The sequence below is a fragment of the Python bivittatus genome, unplaced genomic scaffold (genome assembly GCF_059951505.1).
Source record: "Python bivittatus isolate LINGU-HERP-01145 unplaced genomic scaffold, Pbiv_v1 ctg000190_np1212, whole genome shotgun sequence".
Lineage (NCBI taxonomy): Eukaryota > Metazoa > Chordata > Lepidosauria > Squamata > Pythonidae > Python > Python bivittatus.
The window spans coordinates 3,002,033-3,023,261 of NW_028277042.1; the positions used below are offsets into that span (position 1 = coordinate 3,002,033).

Consider the following 21,229-nt stretch of genomic DNA (forward strand, 5'->3'; position numbering starts at 1 on the left):
AAGGAGCGCTCGGTCGGATTGGCAGCTGCCCCGGCCACTCATTCCAGGACGCCATGAATGGCGAGGGAACGCTCGCTCGCTCGGCCCGCAACAAAGTAACCCGCGCGGGCCGCCGAACTTTCCTGAATGGGGCGCGGCCATTCACGGGCATCCCGAGCCTGGCGGCCGGAAAGATCCCCGCGCGACTTCCCCGCTCAGTAGCCCATGAGCCGGCGGCGGCGCCCGATCCTTCCAAGCCCGCGCGCACGTGCCCGCGCCGCTTCTCCGCCCGGAGCTCCTGACGCGCAGAGGCGGAAGGCGCCTGGCGTGGCTCGGCGGGGGAGCGCGCGAGGACGCGGGTAGGCATGGGGAAGGGGCTTCTCTTCCGGGGCTGGGCGCGGGGCTCCTCTCTCGCCGCCAGGCGCTCGCGATTGGCCCGGGAGCCGGCCCGGCGCGGCCGCACGCTTGCCGGCCCTCGAGCCCCGAACACGCGGGCCCGTCCGGCCCCTCCGTCGACCTTCTCGGCCGCGGGCGCGCCTGTTGGCCGGGCTGGATCCGCGGAGCTGGCGGTCGTGGGAACTCAGCCGGGGGGGCTGGGCCAGCCGGGGCGCGGGGCACGAGCCAGCCGCTTGGGTCGCGGCCACCGAGCGTGGCTTCCCGTGTCGTTTGAACGTGGCTGGAGCGACAGGTATCGCTCGTTTCCCGAGCGAGGTTCGCAAATGACGTTAGAGATCCGGAGTTGTGGATCCCCGGTCCGTGCGGATGCCGTGAAGCCGCTCACCCCTTCACGCGATTTCGCCATTCGGCCCTCGTGTTCGCGAGCCCCGGCCCTTTGCGTCCCGGCGAAGCGCCGCCTCGTCCCCCCGCGGGCTTCCTCTGTCGAGCCTGCAGCTGCCCCCAGGCTGCCACCTGCGCGGACCTGCAGAAACGAGGCCGCGGGGCACGACGTCCCCGCCTGTCGGGTGGGCGCCTGAGCTGGAAAACTCCCGTCGGAGCGGCTCCGTCGCCTCTTTCGGCTTCCTCCCTCCGTCCCTGCCCGGGACTGGCGGCTCCGGAGGGAAGCGAAAGGGGGCCGCCGTTCTAACCTGCACCGTGGCAAAGGTGGGGGGCTGCTGTCTGGCCCTCTGGGGGGACGGGACGGGCCCAGCCCAGCCCCCTACCACGATCGACGCCCGGGGGAGGGAAGCGCCCCCAAAAGCCGGGTCTTGGCGCGTTCCGGGGAGGGGCGGCGGCGCGCCTCTTCTCTTCCGAGAAGCGCTCCTTTTGGGGGGGGGGCGAACGCGCCGCCGTCAGATTCGGCCCCGGCTGCCGGGAAGGGCGGGGGGCGACGCGGCGCTGGCAAAGGGAGGGAGCGCTTCGGGGCTTCAGAATCCTCGCTCCGCTGAGGAAAGGAGGGGCGGAGGTCCTTAATCCGGAGTAAAGGCATTCGCCGGGGGGGGAGGGAGGGAGGAAGTAAGTTTAGACTTCGCTTTTCCAAGAGAAATCTGTGCCACTTTCACAATCGCACGTAATGGCCTTCAGAATTTCAGCCAGTTTTAAAAAAAGACAAGCTGTCTGCATAGCTTCACCGGTCAGCCCGACAATGTAGACCAGACCAAAAAACAGGATCTGGAGAAGTCTACAACTACTTTTCGTAAGAGGGACTATTGTAACAGGATTTGGCAAATCCCAAAGCTTGGCTTTGCTTTGGCAACTGATCTGGCTTATCTCCCTCAGTGCCATCTTTTTTAGGACTCGCTACCGCTGTTCCTAGTCACCCGAGTTTTCTGCCGTTCACAAGCGACTGAAGCACACAACTAGGCTAAAATGTGCAAATTGAGGCCACCTGGTTCTCTCCAGATGTTTTGGCCTTCAACTACCATTATTCCCAGTTGACTGCAGTCAGAGGTAAGGAATTCTGAGCCGAAAACACCAGATTTATTTAATTTACTCCTCTAATTTGTATAGCCACCCCTCTCACCAAACAAGTGCCTCTGGGCTGCATGCAACAAGCTAAAACAACTAATACCTAAAACCATTATCATTATTAAAAAACAGTAAAAACTATAAAAAACAAAGTGAAAACAAAGAATAGTAGATGAAGGAATGTTAATAGTAACAGAGCCACCTCGCTAGTTCACCCATCGCTTGGGGCCCCCAGGCCTGCTGGCATAACCAAATCTTGAGGGACCTCCAGAAGCTCAACAGTGATGGGGCCAACCTCACCTCAAGGGGGAGAAGATTCCACAACACGGGCACCACAGCAGAAAAGGCCCACCACCTGGGGCCTGCCACATAATTGCTTGCACTGCTTCATTTTGCACCAGCTGAAGTTTCTGGATACTCTTCAAGGGCAGCCCCATGTAGAGCGCATTGCAGTTGTCCAACCTGGAGGTGACCAGAGCATGAGTGACTGAGTAGGGCCCCCTTGATCTAGGAATGGGCACAACTGGCGCACAATATGAAGTTGCACAAAGGCCCTCCCAGCCACAACTGCCACCTGCTCATCAAGCAGGAATTGTGAGTCCAGGACGACCCCCAGATTGCACACGGGGTCTGTTTGGGGCAGTGCAACCCTAGCCAGTACCCAAGATGATATAGTCCTAGAAGCAGAGGGCCTCAAAACCCAACGCCACTCAGTCTTGCCAGGGTTGAGTTGAAGCCTGTTGTTTCCCATCCAGACCCTCACAGCCTCGAGACACCAGGGTAAAGCATTCACAGCGTCACTTCATTCGTTGGGGTGGAGAGGTACAACTGGGTATCATCAAAATACTGATGATACCTCACCCCATGGCGACAGATGAGCTCACCCAGTCCCTGCAACAGTTTTGCTAAAAGGGTCCATATTCATCTGGTATTACAAAAAGGGTGGTGCAACCAGGTGATCTGGGACTGACAGACTTTGAGGCATCCCACATTACATTTTAGGTTTGTGTTCCATAACCTGAGAGTCTGCAGCAGTTGTGGGATGCTGGGTCCACCAGATAGTCAGGGATAATCAGAGATACAGGCCAAGACATCAGGAAGGGCATAAAAAACTATTTTAGAATGCTGTAAAGATTCAGTTCTTCCCGAGATGCTATTTAGCCTCCCCACGCAGAGGCCTTGGCCATGCTGGATGGAAATTCTGGGAGTTGTAGTGCCAGCATGTAGTGCCAACAAGACCAGGCTGATCTTCTCTAAGCTCAGAAGCCAGACAAGGGCCAGAGCTGGTCAATATTTCGATGGGAGATCACTAGGGAATCCCAAGATTATAGAGCCTGACCAGCTACAGCAGTGTTTCTCAACCTCAAAACTTTAAGATGTGTGGACTTCAACTCCCAGGATTCCCCAGCCAGCATGGCTGGCTGGGGAATCCTGGGAGTTGAAGTCCACACATCTTAAAGTTGCTGGGGTTGAGAAACCCTGGGTTAGAATAAGAAGTCAAACGTCATTCTGAAATAAAGGTAGTGGCCAATCACTTCCATATTACTAACAGGAGTCCCTTTGGAAGAGTTTCATTTAAAGGAGATGTTACTTTTTTAGCTTCTGGAGGGCTCTTCCCCCTCTAAGAGAGAGAGAAAAGTTGATGCAGTAGGAAAGCTCCTGCAAAGAAATTCAGTAAACCAGCATCTGTTTCCAGCAAGCCATTTTACTGCCCAAGGCCAAGCAGCAAAACAGTCATGACTCTTGAACAGGATCATTACCAAGGTCCCAACAGCATCTTCTAGGGTCACCCAGCCATCACTGAGGCGATGTAAACCCAGTCTTCATGTCTGTTCTTTCAGCCCAATGGTGGCTGGATAATTTGAAAAGATGCTAGGAGTTCCTAGTGCTCATCCTGCCTTAATAACTTCAAAAACGTAGCCATGTAATTTTTTCAGCAACAATTCAGATGATTTCCTGATGGTCTCCTGTCCAAATACTAATCAGTTTCAACCCTGCTCAGATTTTTGAAAGGAGGGAAGGTTGAACAGATGGTATCACTTGCTGGGATTCCCAAAACACGTCAACATACAGGAACGCACAGACTAATCAAGGCTTTTTGCCCACAGGAAAAAAAAATACCTTCTCAGTTTTAGTATCACCACACCAAATTAAAGGAAAAAAACCCAATCTTTAACCATTTACTACCATCACCACAAATCTCTTGCCTCCATCTGCCTGGGCTTACATGACTCATCTGAACCACAAATGAGTTCATCAGATTTTAGCTTAGCACATTACTCAGTAGATGATTCTGCTGTATTGGGTCAACCCTAAAACCTGGGTTAACTGGGCAAACCATGTTTTTGGTTGCCCACCCTTCTTGGTAAAAAGATTTTTGAGGGTGCATCTGTAAAATATATCCCGTATATACTTGTGTGTAACCCTATCCACAGATAAGCTGACCCTCGAATTTTTAACCAATACGCCATGAAAAATGCACCATCTACGGGTAAGCCAAACTGCATTTTTCTGGGCTATACAGATATTACTGCATATACTCATGGATAAGCCAAACCCAGTTTTTGTGGTGCATTTGGGCACTGGAAATTCTCAGGTATATACAGCATGCTTATTTATTTATAAATTACATCCATATACTGCTGTAGTAATATGTCATAAAATATACCATTTTGTACATTCTAAACTATAATAAACAGATAACATAACTATAAATAGACATTCTAATATTTTCTTCTGTACCTCAGTGGATTGTCTTATGCACCCCAATTTGAAGACCACTGCCTTAAGATTAACTTTTGTCCCCCACCCCACCCCCAGTCTCTAAACCCAGGAAAATTAGCTTGAGGTCGTGAGGCATTAGGAGATTTTAGAGAAATTGGTGTCTTTAGGTTCTGCAGGATTTAAGCTAAGAACAGGGTAAAGTATTCACTTTACGCCTGAAATCTAACCAAGGACGCAAAAAGGAAAAACTTGGAAAAAAGTAGGGGCCACCCACTTAGGGTTTGTGCTGGGGACCAGCAGCTGCAGTAGGCTCAGGGGGAGTCCTTTGCAGGTTGCTCTCAGATTTCTTCCCAGCAGAGATTCAACCATGTAGGAATAGGTGTGCGGTGCCTTGTGGATTAGATTTTTTTTCCCCAACAGAGTCCAGGAAATACCTACAGGGCAGGCGGGATTCACAAGCCAGAGTTACTGGCATGACACCAAACTAGGCACAGAACAGCAGTTTGGCTGTGAGAGCTGTATCCCAGCAATTAATTCCATTCCTTTTTGCATACAGTATTTAAAAAGGAAAGCGGAGATGGCATTGAGCAAATGGAAAAGCTAAGCAAATTCTGCCTGCAGGGTCTTAATTTGGAGCAACATTGAGCTTTCTAGGTACGTTGCTGATACAAGGGAGAATGAAAAGCTCTTTAAAAAAAAAACTAAATTGTGTTGTTTGTATGTATGTAAAAAACTCTGACAAACCTGTACTCCTAAACGCAGAGCAGTTGCAGGCACCAGGGCCAGCAGAGAGGAGTGTTGGTTCTGACTTAGGGAAAAGCAGATACAGATACCTGGGGGTGCAGGTGGATCTGTAATCCTTGTAGGTTCATGTGCCTTTGTTACAGTCCAGGGTGTCATCAGAAACTGATGATTGATTCCTAGCTTCTGAGAGTTGCAGTCCACGCATTGTAAAGTTGTTTGAAGGAAGAACTTGAGAAGGCCTGTTGATAGTCGGGATAAATACGAGAACAGAGATCATTCGCGGGGGGAAATCTCTGTCTCTCAACCTTGGCAACTTTAAGATGCGTGGACTTCAACTCCCAGAATTCCCCAGCCAGCCATGCTGGCTGGGGAATTCTGGGAGTTGAAGTCCACGCATCTTAAAGTTGCCAAGGATGTGAAACACTGTTCTAGCTAATCTCCATCAACCTTTCCATTCTGTGAAGTACTCCTTGAAGCCCATCACGTCTTGGGGGATTACTGTGTTTCTAGTACATACGCTCATTTTGTGAATGCAGGCTTAGGATTCAAGATTTTGGATAGCAACAGCCCGCTCCCCTGCACATTTCCACTGCTTCAGGGCCTTCCTGCAGCGATGCTCCAAACCCTCTCTCTTTCCGAGGCCATCCCTGCTAGAAAGACCCATCAATCTTCTCCTCCCGAACCTTTTTTGTTCCTAAAGGAGAAGGACCAGGAGCGTGCTTGGCTTGAAGTGTGATGCCAGTTTTGCCCAGTCTCTCCCGAGACCTCGGCCATTTGGCTCCAGTGCAATTCTTTCTCCCAAACTCCTTGATAAGAAACTGAGGTACCTCACTAACTACTTCTGCAGCTCCAGAACTACAAGGGGATTACTAGCTGCTTATTATGCTGGCCAGTACCTTAGCAGTGCCAAGTTGGGTATGCCAAGTTGGGTGAATGGAAACTAGCTACATATAGGAAGTGGAGAAGAGGAGAGCAACAGAAGAGGTAGCACCAAAACTGATAGGTTCTCAGACTCACCTGTACAGAAATGTTCACGGAAGGACTTACCGGGAAAATGTTCATAAAGGAACTGAAGTCTCCCACAGATACAGCTTGACTCCTGGGTACTTCAGATATCTTGATGTGGTCTTCTAGGCAACCACATGGAAGTGGTTTGCTCTCACGTGAGGATTTCATTCTTTTTAATTTCACAGCCTAGCCTACATCTCTAAGATTCCCACCCCAACACTAAGCAAATTCAATCCTGCTTTATTGGGTGCTGGTTGTCTTCGTTTGAGGACATTTTAAGGAGTCTCTTCTGGTGACAGCTGATTTGTGTTTCATTTCAGGAGGCAAAGTGATGGGAGACAGCATGGATGGGTGGGTGGGCAGCGCTTACCTGTTCGTCCAAGCAACCTCAGAAAAGGTCTTTCTACCCACGCTCTACAGAAACCCCCAACAGAGGCCCTGCATATTCAAGGCGTTCAAGTTGGCGCTTGCAGGTACGTAGAGGGCATTGACATAGGTCCGCCTGGCCAGCAAGTTTACAGTCAGAGGGAATTAGTCAGCCAGTTCTTGGCTGTACACCTCAGATTTTTTTCTCCCGAGTTCAAAATTCTTTCCACCACTACCCTGTGTAAAACAAAACATCATTTCCTTCCTTGGATCTGCCAAGGCATGTTTGCTCATGGGGAGAGTCCTGCAGAAAGAGATTACATCCACGGTGCTTCTGGTTTCAGTTCCAAACAGTTTATAGGGTGAGAGGTTCAAACTGTTCTCCGTCACCACAGGCATACAGTTAAGAGTAGCTGAGTCACCAGGGTTAATAATATAAGCCTTCCATTTTCTTGTAATGGCTTTCTTACCTCCAGTTTTTGGAAGAATCTTTTACCTCCTAGAAGAAAGCATTTGGAGCAGGAACGGAGAATGTTTTAAGAGTAGGAACCACTCTTTGTAATGTTTGGAAAACTAAGGGCAACCTTGTACAGGACAAACCTAATGACACCATTGGAAGGAACAGAGCTTGGCGTTAGGTCTCTGTTTTCTTTCCTTGAGAAGAAGAGATCAAGCAAAGTTATGTTTTTAGACATCTGCATTAGTAATAATAATAGTAATATTTATATGCTGCCCAACTCCCAGCAACTCTGGGTGGTATATAAATTGTTAAAACAAGAAAACACCACACAACAAAAAAGAAGAAAGATGGCAAGATGACAAAATGCTCCTCAGGGCCCCAGGCTTAATGCATTATTTTCCTGTGTTTCCCACTAAAAGGGTAAAATTGTGGGTGCTCAGGTATTTGCCACTGAATTTGGCCACCAGGGTCTCAAGAGGCTTGGTAGGGAGGGGAACAGGAAAAGGGGACAGTCCCCCTCCCCAGCCTTATAGGCTGGGAAAACCAAGCTGCTGTTCGAAAGCACCCAACAAGAGGGGAGACTGAGGCACGGTGCAATTTAGGCAAACTAGAGAGGTCTTCCTTCCCCACCCCCAAGGCATCCCCATCTTTCAGGGGTTTTGTTTCTTGTTACCACCACATCTGATAGAGAATTAAAGGGAGGTTTTATATTACCCCATGGCCAGGAACAAACTAGTCATTCTAGAGATTCATGAACTCAAGGGCAGTACCTAAGATCCCGCTGGGTTTCAGCAAAAGGGGTTTATTCATTCCATCCACTTGGATGCCTTTGTAACGGGCTGTGAGAATAACCTTGAGGAACAGGAGGAAGATCCGCAGCCAAGGCAACAGTCAAATGAGAGAAAGCTGAGCCTGGGGCAGAAATGTAATTTGAGAAAGTGTCTTAGATTTGACCCTCTCTAGTTTCTTTAGGATCAGGTCAGGGAGGGGGAGGCACATTCAGAGCTGCAAGATTCTGTTACTGTAACCCTATAATAAAAGTAGTATTAACTTTCATAACTTGGGTTTCCTTGTCTGGTCTATTTTAAAGGGTTGACAGCCTTGTGCAGCATTGCTCATCCTTACCCCAAATAAAACCCAGGATTGCAGCTGTTGGGTCTTTGTTAACATGCTTCGTGCACCCATCTTAAACAAGTTCTTTAAACTTATTCTGGGATAAGTTAGAGTTTAACCTAGCTCTACTAGCAAAAAGCCGTTTTCCATCCCATGTGGGAAGTTAGGCTGGGAAACACATTTCCTAATAAGCTGTATTCACACAAGACCACAAGTTGATTAGATTGTGGACCTCAAGACAGCATCTGCCCTCCTCCCCATTTTTCCCCATAACAGTTGAGAGGGAGGGACTGGCCCAAAGTCCCTGAGGGGAGTCCAGTGTTTCTCAACCTGGCTGGGAATTCTGGGAGTTGAAGTCCACACATCTTCAAGCTGCCAAGATTGAAGATGTGTGGACTAGACCCTGGTTTCTCTGTTCTTACTCCAACACCTTCAATACTGACCCACGTTGGCTCCTGGGCTGAGAGAGACAGAGATTGGACCAAAGTCACCCTGGGAATATCTATAGTGAAAGGGGACTAAACCTTGGGTCTCCCTGCTCCAGCACCTTCAACTCTAGACCCCCCTGGCCTTAACATGCTCAGCTTCTTGATAGACTTGTATAGGATTGTACCATCAGGCTAGGTTCATGGATCCATTTCACCCATAATATGGTTTACTTGGTTCAGGGTAAATCCAGTTTAAATCTGTGTCCAGCCAGTAAACATAAGGGCCTGCTAGGAATTTGAATGTCTGTCTCTCTAATCTCATGCTATCACACCATAAAATTTTGGGCTAATATATGGTTCATTTTATTGTTTGAACTCAAGCAAGCCAGTGGGTTAATTCATTTAACCATGATTTAGCCTACTACAGATTAGGAGGCTATGCCAACATAGCAGTTGTATCTGAAGAAATGTGTCAAGCTGGGTATAAGATTTTCAGTCTAAGTACATAGAAAATAACAGCATTTCCCTCAAAGCCAGCTTATTTGGGCTCAGACTTGGCTAGCTTCCCATACAAGTTTAACCATTTATTGAATAAGCCCCAGTTGGCCTGAAGCACATATTATTACAAACTAGACAAAATAGCCAAGTTCTCAAAAAAAATACTTACACTTGTCAGTAGGCAGACACAGGGTCAAAGTCCAATCCAAAGATGAGGGCAAAATGTTTAACATCAGCACCCAAAATCTAGGGGATTGAGTAGTTAGTGTTTTACTGTGCTTTCTAAGAAGCCAGCTAAGACTTGAAATCAAGATAACAAAAGTTACAATTAAATAAGCTTTTCCTCTGGAGGGTTTTGTACTTCCACCCAAATACAGCTGGCATTGATTAGAGCAGAATCCAGGAAGTGCATTCAGGAGTAACAACCTACTTCTAAGTAGAACAGTTGCTCCTGAGTAGATCACCATTCTCAAGGAACTTTTCCAAACAATCTGGCAGTGCTTTGTCTCATGTTTGACGTGCCACTGTCAACAGTTTCATGGTGCTGCCATGACAGAATTGCAAAGTCAGGAGCAGTAGAAGATGGTTCCAAGATCCTGGTGCGAAGCCCTAAGCTGATTTCACAAGACTTCTGCTTTTCTTTTTCCTCCTTAGAAGAGGCCCTAGATGAACTCCTCACAAGGCTTCTTCTCCTTCAAAGAGGACTTACTCAAGATGATCAGGGCATACCACTGCCTAGAGCAGTGTTTTTCAAACTGCTGGCAAGGGAATCCTGGGAGCTGAAGCCCACACATCTTAAAAGTTGCCAGATTTGAAAAACACTGGCCTCGACCCTCTGCTGTACCAACCAGCAGTAAACCATTTGTCTGATGCATTGGTTCCTGCAGCTCTAGTCCGACTCACTCCTTTTTCTTCTCCTCTCTACTTTCTTCCTCAGATTCCACAGGGGGCTTCAATGGGCTGGATATCCTGAAGGTCCATTGTAGCGACCCTCATTTGATTGTCCAGCTCAAATTCTGCAAGGAAGAGGACTGCAGAAAGTTCCTGCAAAGCTACCACCAAGGAGGTCTTCAGGATGCTCTCCAGAGGCATCTCAAAGTCTCCTTGTCCTTGGCTAGTTTAGAGCCCCTCAGGATGGAGCTGAAGGCTGGTGCTGAGAAGCTGGATTCCATGATCCTGGAAGTAGAACGTTGTCTAGAATGCATCTCTCGTGAGAAAGTAAGTGCAAGCCCCTGAAATGGGCGGCTTGTTGGCACTGTGGAGAGACAGAAACTAAAATGCAGGCCCAGTGTCCACATAATCCAAGGCCCCATTTAACAAAATGGAGTGTGCAAATGTGAGCAAGCATGGGTGGTTTATATTTTTATAACTTTTTTTGGTATTTTTCATCTTTCAAATCTTTTGTTATACTTGCCACCTCCCCACCCACCATCTCCTCCATTTTTGCTATCTCATTCAGGCTTCCTTTTCAGATTTCAGCACCATTACCCATAAATCTCCCACCTTGTTTTAGAGTCATAAATATGAGGAGCCTGGAATTACTGGTTCATGTGAAAGCAACTGTTTTAAGAAAATGAATGTAGTTTTTTTGTAGCACATACACAAAGCCCTGGGAGATGGAGGGGTTGGGGAGCAATGTCATATGCATGACATCACGGAGCAAAAAATGCAAGTGACAGTATTCATTTCATTTGTGTGGTGATCTCATGATACATCTGACGTCATTGTGATGAGCCGATGTGATATAGTAGTTAAAGTGTTGGAGTAAGAGTGGGGTTCTTGTCCCTCTGAGCTACAAAATTCCCTGGGGGACTCTCAGTCCCAGAGCCAGTGTGGTTCAGTGGTTGTAATGGGCAGAAAGGTTACTGTAAACTATAATGAAAGTACTACAGGTAGTCCTCAACTTACAGTAGTCTATCTCCTTTCCACTATGCTCCCTCTCGCTCTTCTAACAGGGGTTTATTCTGTAAGAACCATTCATCCTTGGCCAGGAAAGAGTTGATTTCTTTTAACAACCCCTGGGCCAGAAGTTCTACTTTCTTGCTTTGTGATCTGGTTACAGCAGCCAATGCTTCCTGGTTGGTCGGAATGACTGCCGACACCACTTTCTCCCTTTGGCTGTTGTGTTGGGGTAAGTGCGAAAGTGCATCTGCCAAGAAGTCCCCCCCGCCCCCCAGGAATGTACTTTAATGTGAATTTAAAGCAGCCAAAGATTTGCGCCCATCTCACTTGTTTGGGAGACAGTTTTCTGGGAGATCGTAAGGCCTCCAGGTTTTTGTGATCTGTCCACACTTCAAAAGGAAGGTCTGCCCCTTTGAGCAAATGTCTCCAGTTCATCAAAGCCCACTTCACTGCAAACGCCTCCTTTTCCCACACTAACCATCTTCTTTCTGTTTCATTAAACTTTTTAGAAAGGTAGGCACATGGTCGCAATAACCCCTCATCACCCTTCTGTAACAACACCAATCCAATGGCTACATCTGATGCATCTGCCTGAATTACAAAGGGCTTTGTGGGGTCTGGGTGCTTCAGGATGGGTTCAGACGTGAACAGGGTTTTGAGGTGCTCAGAGGTCTCTTAGCATTCCTCTGTCCAGTTCAGCGGAGCCCCTGGCTTCCGAGCTTTCATAGTCTCTTTGCCTTTGGTTTTTAACAAGTCCATTAGAGGTAGGGCCACCTGAGCAAAATTAGGAATAAACTGACGGTAGAAATTTGCAAAGCCCAGAAAACTCTGCAACTGGCGCCTTGTCTTTGGGGCCTCCCACGCCGCTACGTCATGGACATCGCTGGGATCCATTTCCACCCCTCTCCTGGAGATTCTGTATCCCAGATAGTCAATTTGTTCTTGGTGAAATTCACACTTAGACAATTTAGCACATGGCTGAGCCTCAAGCAATCTTTCCAATACTTTTCTCACCAGCTTCATGTGCTCCTCCCACATTTCAGTGTAGATTAAAATATCATCCAAGTATACCAACACTCTTTTGTACTAAAATTCATGCAACACCTCATTTATGAGCTGCATAAACATGCCTGGGGCCCCCGACAATCCGAATGGTAAAACGCAGTACTGGAAGTGCCCCAGCGGGCAACGGAACGCTGTCTTCCATTCATCTCCCTCTTTTATCCACACCTGGAAGTAAGCGCAGTGGCTTAATGACGCTGAAAGTTGCCGGCCAGAAATCGTCGACGCTTCAGCCGTTCGAGTCCAGCCTTCACGTTAAACAGGGTGAGCTCCTGTTTCCTCCCCAGTTCCTGTCAACCCAACAGTTTGAAAACTTACATGAGTAGATAAATGGGGACTCTCACTCCGGTGGGAGGAAAAATGCTGGTGGCGCCTTGCAAAAAGGAGTCGGGAGCAGTTGCCGGTAAGCGCGAAAAACCGTGCGCGCCCGAAAAGGGCGCGAAGCAACGGAAAGCCTGCCTCCTGCGCTCGCCAGCTGGGCTCTGCCCTAGGAAGGAGGCTCTGGCAAACCACTTCCAAAAAAAAACAGTTGCCTTGAAAACTGCAAGGACTCGTCCAAGCAGTCACTGCAGGGTCAGCAATGACTGAGCGCAGACAAAAAAAAAAAAAAAAGTCTAGTTTGGTAAAGATTTCCCCCTTCGCCAGGTGAGCCAGCAAGTCCTTCATTAAAGGAAGCAGGTACTCGTTTTCTTTGCATATGGCGTTCAGCCCCTGATAATCAGTGCACAATCGCAGCAACCCGTCTTTCTTTTCTCTGAACAACACCGGCGCCACTAGGGGGGATTTGGCAGGCTCTATGAATCCTCTGCTCAAATTTTTATCAGTGAACTCTCGGAGCACTCCCATTTCCTTCTGAGTTATTGAATACATTTTTGGGGTTGGATACTTCGCTCAATTGCGTAGTCAGTTGGATGATGCGGCGGCAATTGATCAGATTCGATTTCGCTAAAAACTTTCTGTAAGTCCTTGTATTGCGCGGGAACTTCCGGATCCCCTCCCGCTCGGGACTCTGGGTCCTTGCACTGCGTGCCTATGGCCACTAGTCCCAGCTCCACCGTGTATTTGGGATCCGCCTTTTCCACATCGCACACGCTGTCTGGGAAAGTCAGGGTCCTAGCGCGCCAATCCACGGTAGGGTTCCACATTACGCGGGTTTTAGTTTTAGCAAAATGTCAGGTCTATGATGTTCAAGCCCCAATACAGACAAATCTCTTGAAATCCAAAGCAGATTCAAAAAAGATTTTATTTATTGGAGGATACACGTAGGTCCAAGCCAAGCATTGCTAAAACTAAAGCCCGCGTAATTTTCCCTCTACTTTTACCCCCTGTAATCCCCCCTCATTCTAGGCACCACTTTTGATTCTCACAGATGTGTGGCCTTGTGCATTCCTAACCCTGATAACATGTCTTCTTCCTGGCCCTCAATCTTTCTCCAGCTCTGTTTGCTTTTACTCCCCCCCCCTCACCAGTGAGAACGGCACAATCAAAGCAAGCTAAGGAAACGTTCCCTAAGATCAAAGTATACAATGGCATTTACTATACTAATAAAACAGTCCTCTAGTTGACATATATCTTGATTGCTGCAGATTCTGACAGGCTCCTAGTTCTTTTTCAGTCGCTTCACTCAAATACCTCCCTGAAAATTAGATGCACCCCTTGGGGACACTTATCTAGAGCAGTCCCAACTTACAGAGGTGTAAGACAAGGTTGCATATTAGCTCCACTACTTTTCAATTTGTATCTAAATCCAATAATTCAAGCGCTTGCTGCTTCAACCCATCATCCACCTATTTTGGCTGACCATGCAATTCCAGCACTACGATATGCCGATGATGTAGTCATTATGTCTGCCACACAAGTGGGAATGAGAAGAGCACTTAGGGTACTAGCTTTATTCTGCACAGATCAAGAACTTTCAATAAATTATCAGAAAACTAAAGTTTTAGTCTTTGCCCGACACTATCCTAAAAGCCATAAATGGCAAATAAATGGGACCCCAATTGAACAGGCGCACACCTGTAAATACCTTGGAGTGCAATTCCATGCTTCTCTATTCTGGAATACACATTTCCTTTATCGAGCAACTGTGGCACAGTGCGCTTCATCAGCAATTATAAGATTCTACCATTCAAAAGGAGCCCATTATATCCCTGCAGCATGCAAGGTTTTTCAAGCTAAAGAAATACCTCAGCTCCTCTATGGCTCTCAGATTTGCTCCTTTGCAAAGCTTAATAAAATTGAAACTATTCAAAATAAGTTTATGAGGGCCATTTTGATGGTACCAGAAAGTGTTAAAAATGCCATCCTAAGGGTAGAATTAGGTATAGTTTCATTGGATGCCAGAGCTTGGTTTCTTCTTCTTACCTTCTGGCTGAAGTTACTACTGTCTCCTATAGGTTTAGCCCCATTAGTATGTAGGGATCATTTCAAATCATCGTGGCAAAAACAAGCCTTAGATAGAATTCAGTTGCTGGGCTTCTCTATGCAAACTCTGTGCTTATTAGGATTTGATAATGCTAGAACTGCTCTTAAACAACATGTCTGGGATATAGATTTACAAACAAATTTAGGTAAGGTGTTGCACCCCAATATTTGTCAGTTTCTACCACAAGGGTTCATTCCAGCTTATTTAACATCTGTTACAATTCTGAAATTCCGTAAACCCATGCTGGCTGGGAATTCTGGGAGTTGAAGTCCACACGTCTTCAAGCTGCCAAGGTTGAGAAACACTGATTTAAATTGATCTAAATAAATGTTTCAATCCATGATTGTGCAGTCCTGGGCATTTCTACCCCGAAGTAAGTTCTATTCACTTCAAAGGGACTGACTCTCAGATAACAACATCTAACACGTTGGCTTTCTCAACCAAATGTTGCAGCTTTCCTTGTTTTAAATCTGGGCAGATTAGAGCAATGTGAACAAATCCAGAAAATATAAAAAACAATTTACAGAAACCTGTTTCCTTCTGTCTCTCTCTCTCTCTCTCTCTCTCTCTCTCTCACTCTCTCTCTCTTTTTTGCAGCCAGATCATCTCAGAGATGAAGAAATAGCACAGCTGGAAGAATCTCTTATGAGTCTGAATTGTCAAGAAAGCATGTGTCCATCTCTGAAGTTGCCTCTGTCTTTGAATTCTTCCCTTCCCACTTTGGATTCTTCACCTCCATCTTCCAGTCCTTCGGAGATTTCAAAGCCTTTGCTGCAAGAAGCTATCTTCACTTTCCAGGATCAGCAGTTTGGTGAGTATTTCAGGCAGGGACCTAAGACAACTCAAGAGAAAATGCTGTGGAAAAATAGGGGATGGAAGGGGGAAACATGATTGGGTGTAGACGTGTTTAGTAGGTACTCCAACAAGTATGTTGCATCCTGCAGTGCAACATCTAAGGAGACTTCTGTATAGAAAGTTGCCCATATTCCACAGGTATATGTGGCAGGAAGACCCACCATTTGACAGAGTGCAAATAGGGCCAGTGGTGATGTCAGGAAGAATCAAACCAACGGATGGGCCATTCCACATTTTTCTGTATTGTCAAGGGAAGGTTATAGATGTAAAAAAACTTCCTTGGATCAAGTGATTTGCAGAATGTAACAAAATCCTCCTGTTTAGGCTAAAATTAGGTCAGCAAATGTACAGGTAGTCCCCAGTTTAAGAATGAGTTCCCAAGGTCTGTCCTTAAGTTGAATTTGTATGTAAGCCAGAAGAGTATTATGTAAGTAGCATGGTGTAATGGACTCGAACCATTGTGAATTTAACTTGAATTTTGCTACAATAGCCTCCGTTCTTAGCTGTGAGTCATTCTTAACCCAGGGACTACCTGTATTACAGATCTCTCTCAGCAGTCATACAGCGACTGGACTGCTTTCTTCCTCCTTTCTCAGCATGGATGTCTGTGTAAAAGTTGTCTGTATGTTGGTACACTCGTTTTGTTGGTACACTAATTTTGCTACATAAATGCAGAAGAAAGCCTTGAAGATTTTTGCTACATCAAGGCAAGAGAATTCATTGAACCTTTTTGCTGTGAGAGAATTTCCTTCCTGTTGGGAATACCTCCAGGTGGCATCTTTTTTTCCGGGGCTTATGTGACGGCCCTCCAGAATTGGTGCATAATTCAGGAAAAGAGATATTTGCTTTATGACGTTCCCAACAGGAGCTACAGGCAGGCTCACGCATATTCCAAATCACATTTTGCCCTCTAAATCCAAATTGCTCCTCAGCCATAGAAATGATGTATGAAACCTCATTTTCCCAGACCGCAGGGAGGCACGACTTCTCATGAAACTGATTGAAATTCCACATCACTTGTCATCACTTGTGCAGCAACATTGCAAACGGTGTAAATTCATACAAGTGTTAGAATTTGCACTGAATGCAAATTACTTCATTATTACCATTGAATCATTATGCGAGCAGCTGCAAGGGAGGGCTCTGTGAGTGAACCGCCTCTGCCAATCAGACCATTCGAGCAAGGGTTCACCATTGTAGTGAAAGGAGAGATTGAAATAAAAATGGATTTCTTTAGCCTCCCCCAGGGGATGCATTGAAAACAGTTTCTTTTGATTGACCAATGCCATTCTCTAGAGCAGAACGGCCAAAAATTCAGCTTGTGGGCAGTGTCCAGCCCTTGTGCAATCTTGAAGGGCCCCCAAGAGTGTGCAAGGTCCCCCCAAATGGGGCCTTTTTAAATGTATTTTGGGGAATATTTTACACCTTAAATCTCACTCCCCGTTTGGCTCATGACCTGCCCATTCCTGGAGCATGGCCTTCAGCCGTATGCATAAAAGCAAGCAGGGGACAGACACACCACTCTGTGGGTTTTAGAAAGGAAATTATAATGTTTCCACCTAGCAAGGAATGATTATCAATTACCATCTTGGCTGCCCAGAGATACCAACTAATGTGTACCCGTTGCACAGATCATCAATTGTAGCTTATGAATTCGTTAGCTAGTTCTTTATTATGGTCACTGCCCAGAATTCTTTAAGTTAACAAAGTAATGAAACCGATTCTATTTCAAGTAAAATAAAAATAACAATCATAATTTTGTAACTCGATCACAGAAGGCGTCAAAGCCAGTCGGGTTTTCCAAACCGTATCGCAAAATGTTGCTACATTCAAGGCAACGGAATTGTTCAGTCTGGTCTGACAGGAGTAGCTGTCCATAAAATAAATCAGAATCGTCTGGGTATTTCCCCAAATAGGAATTATAAAGCAGACCCATGCATCTTTATAGAAGGCACTATATAACGGAACATGGGTTGTAGACTCAGTGGGTCTTACTCCGCATGGGCTCAATCATAGCTCGTAAGGAACTTTTTCATGTTTATCCTTGAGAACAACTGTTAGGGGGGTATTCAAATATGCCAGTGTTGGCGCTCTTTGGAGTTCAGGAACAATTATTTAGGAATGTTCTAGAGCAGTATTTGTCAACCCTGATGGCTTTAAGATGTGTGGACTTCAACTCCCAGAATTCCCCAGCCAGCATGTCCACACACCTTAAAGCAGGAAGGGTCTAAAACAGTGTTGTCCAAACTTGGCCACTTTAAGATGAGTGGACTTCAACTCCCAGAATTCCCCAGCCAGCCATGCTGGCTGGGGAATTCTGGGAGTTGAAGTCCACTCATCTTAAAGTGGCCAAGTTTGGACAACACTGGTCTAAAAAGTCAAGATGGCAAGGCCCCCTTGCACACATACAATGCATGTAAAAAGGAGGCTCCAATCTTTGGGCCACCATTTTGACTTTTTTGTCACATGCCCCCTCGCCACAGATGCCCTCAGGCCAGAATGTGTTTTGCTTATTTGTGGCTTAGCCCAATGCTTGCCCTGAGTTGTGGTTTATTCAGTAAGCAGTATGCAATATACAATATGGGTGTGTGCTTGTAAACCTGAGAGAATAACGTTTCTGGCTTGGTAGGAACTACCAAGTTGGAAACACAGTTCTGTTCCTGCAGAGACCTTCCTGCTCTGGTGAATGGCCATGCTTGGAATAACTCAGGAAACAGCTCAGAAATGTTGGGACATTGTCCCATACAGCTTGAGGGGGACCCAGGCCGGGGGAGGCAGTATATAGAATTGTAGTCTAAACAGATCTTTGTAAACAGGAGGTGTGCAAGATACTAAAATAAATTATTTTCTGGGTCCCTTTTGAAGCCAACAGAAAAATCACCCCTGACGACCATCAGAAGTTTGCCAAACTGGTATCAAAGAAATGGAAACAGGTGGGCCGGTCTCTCTATCTGCAGACCAAATGTCGGGCCCTTCGGGACCCTCTCATTGACAACCTGGCCATCGAATACGAACGTGAAGGCCTGTATGAACAGGCGTATCAGTTGCTCCGCAGGTATATTGACTCAGAGGGCAAGAGGGCTACCATTCAGAGGCTGATTGCTGCCTTGGAGGACAATGGCCTCATCAGCCTAGCTGAAGAACTTTTGGGTCTCCACCAAAGTGACAATTTGCCATGAAGAAAAAAGAGAAGCTTCTTTCTGGGGACCACTAGCATTATGGCTGTATCATTGATCCTCCCACCAGTCTCTCAAGTGCACCTTATTCAGTCCCTGGTCAACTACAGTTTCTCCCTATGACTGGCTTCCCAAGAATAATCAAGTCCAAAAGTCAAGCTGGAAGATCAAAGATGGTGTCAACAACAAATTGCAAGGGTTCTCTGGAAGCACAGTTCACCTTCTAATCGGATATGAAAAAGATGACCTCATCAGACACTGACAGGTTCAGGAGACCTTACAATACAGGTTTAACTTTGGAGTTCTCTTGGACTTCAAGAGGCCTTCTGAGTAATTGAGTAGGTCATTAGTTAAATAAAGAATAACCCAGAAATATTTTCATTTTTCACTCTCTGCAGAATCCAGTCATGATCTTTGTACGTGTGTGATTGAACATTATTCAGATTGGTCACTCACTCAAGGTTGGGAAATGTCTGATCCCCCAGATACCATGCAGTCCAGCAGATGGTGAGATGTTCCACACTCCTGACCTAAATAGATCAGTTCTATTATTTGAAGCTCTCAGAAATACTGTACTTTCCTCGAGGGGAGCCATTTCAGACCCCGAGCTGTGAGCTAGTGACTGATATGAGCTTAGTGAACTTGCCGTTGAAGGCCTCAAATGTTTCCATTGAAAGCCAGCTGAGGCTTCGAAGGCAGGGAAGACTTTGATAGACTCATTCATAAACACCTATAGTAACTTGAGTTGAAAATGCAAGTCTGAACCATCCCTGAGTAGCATTTACACAAACAGATTACTGTACACTGACATTTTGCACCTCTGAGTTATTCACAAGGGTCATTCTAAACAGTTTCTGTGACTTTTGAATCTTGTCACCACATTTCCTTCAAACAGGATGAGTCTCAGGTATTTTCTATAGCACTGCTATATTTTATTCAGTCGATTTTTTTAACAGCGACTGGATTTTTTTTTTGCCTCAAAACAAAAAAGCTTGGTCTGCATGGTTATGGTGTGACTCTTTTAAAGAGTTGAGCGGTAAATTCAGCACACGTTCACTTTAATCTTTATAGTTGCTGTCATTAATTGCTTGGTTCTCTTAGTCTTTTAATCAGCACTAAAATATCATGGAATAACATTTAAAGTTTTAGCACTATAACGCTGTATGCTAAATAAAATACTAAACGGTAATAATTTGACAATGATTAAAATCTCATTTCTTCCACATTAAAAAGGCACTAGAGCATGTAACACTATAATGCTATTTAAAAAAAAATCTGGGAGGGGAACTTTCTGAATCACTGCTTCTGTTTTGCTAAAATGTTGTGACTAAGGCTTTTTAAACCTTACTGTAAATTACTGTTAATGTTTAGAATCATATTCATTTAAGTGGTATTTCACTAATACTTAGTCATTCTTTTTAATTGGAGCTGTAATGTTGTTTGTTCTAATTAAAAGTGATTAAAAGGCAATAATATCAATATTAAAGAGAAGATATCCTGGGTACCCACCAGAGATTTTAATAAAGGTGTGCTAATATTCAAAATATCTTTTTGCCCCACCAAATCATGGACAGAATACAAGGAGGAAGAACATAAAAACAGAGTGAAACACCCTCATGGCGTAGAAAAATCAGTTATAATTCTGCTTGTAGCTCAACTGCTTAGAATTATTCATTATCCCCAACTGCCATCTATCTGGAAGGTTTAACCATTCTCTTTCAGCTGAGTTTCTTCAGGGAGGAATTTTTGGTTTGCTCTGAGACATAGATGTACAGTCTGGCACCCACGGGCATCAGTGTGCCCTGGGACATCTCCCTTCCAGGGCCCACCAAATTTGGACTAAGAGAATGACAACAAAAAGATGTTCTTCATTAAAAGAAAGCATAAATGGGAAGTTGGTCTGCCAAAGCCTTCAACCACCAACTTCATTTCAATTTGCGAGATACCCTGCAGGTTGCAAACAGCACAGAGGGTCACTCCAGGGACACCTTGCATTGGGACAACCGCTGCAGAAGCCATTTTGTGGTGGTGCTTATAATTGTCTGCCCTGTAAGACAGGCCAGGTCAAGAACTAGAATTCCAGGAATTCCACTTTAATGTTGGATATAATAACAGAATCTTGAAAGCCTGCCAGAGTTTCCCCCTGCCCACTCTTACACCAAACAGAATCAAGTGGGGTTATCTTGAGTCTCTTTCTCACCCTCCCGCCTTTCCCGGGGCTGAACTGTCATTTCCTTCCTCTTAATGGCACCTGCATTCCTTCATCAAGGTCATCTCCTCGTTTCTCTACAATAATCTCATCAAACTTCAAGAGTTCCTACCGGTCCAGAAGAGTTATCTATCCCTGAAATAAAGGCTGTCTTTGAACAGATGAACAGTTTTCTCTAACGTGGGCCACATGGCCATCAAAATGCTAAGAATCAACATTCTGGTCTCCATGATACAAGTCTGGGAACTTTCTTTGGAGTGGGAAGGCAGATTGTGCCTTCTCTGGAGATACATTTCACACCCTTCAATTCTAGATGTGTCACCAGCCCTACAAGGCTTCCTGAACTGCCTCTGAGTCACCTTTCAATCTAGAAGT

At 45.9% G+C, this 21,229-nt stretch overlaps 1 protein-coding gene across 5 annotated transcripts; it reads left to right on the forward strand.

The window, feature by feature from the left end:
• Positions 1-27: 27 nt before the first annotated feature.
• TRADD (TNFRSF1A associated via death domain) lies at positions 28-19,618 on the forward strand. Of its 5 annotated transcripts, none has more exons than XM_088135906.1 (7): positions 28-338; positions 1,696-1,866; positions 5,165-5,262; positions 6,681-6,833; positions 10,163-10,443; positions 15,212-15,425; positions 18,335-19,618. In XM_088135906.1, exons 4-7 carry the CDS (start codon positions 6,692-6,694, stop codon positions 18,646-18,648), a joined length of 951 nt encoding a protein of 316 aa, XP_087992032.1. In that variant the 5' UTR covers positions 28-338; positions 1,696-1,866; positions 5,165-5,262; positions 6,681-6,691; the 3' UTR covers positions 18,649-19,618. The 5 variants fall into 5 exon arrangements, with proteins under 5 accessions (XP_087992032.1, XP_087992033.1, XP_087992034.1 ...); XM_088135907.1 differs by having other exon boundaries at positions 1,711-1,866; XM_088135908.1 differs by lacking the exon at positions 5,165-5,262.
• The last annotated feature ends 1,611 nt before the right edge of the window (positions 19,619-21,229 follow it).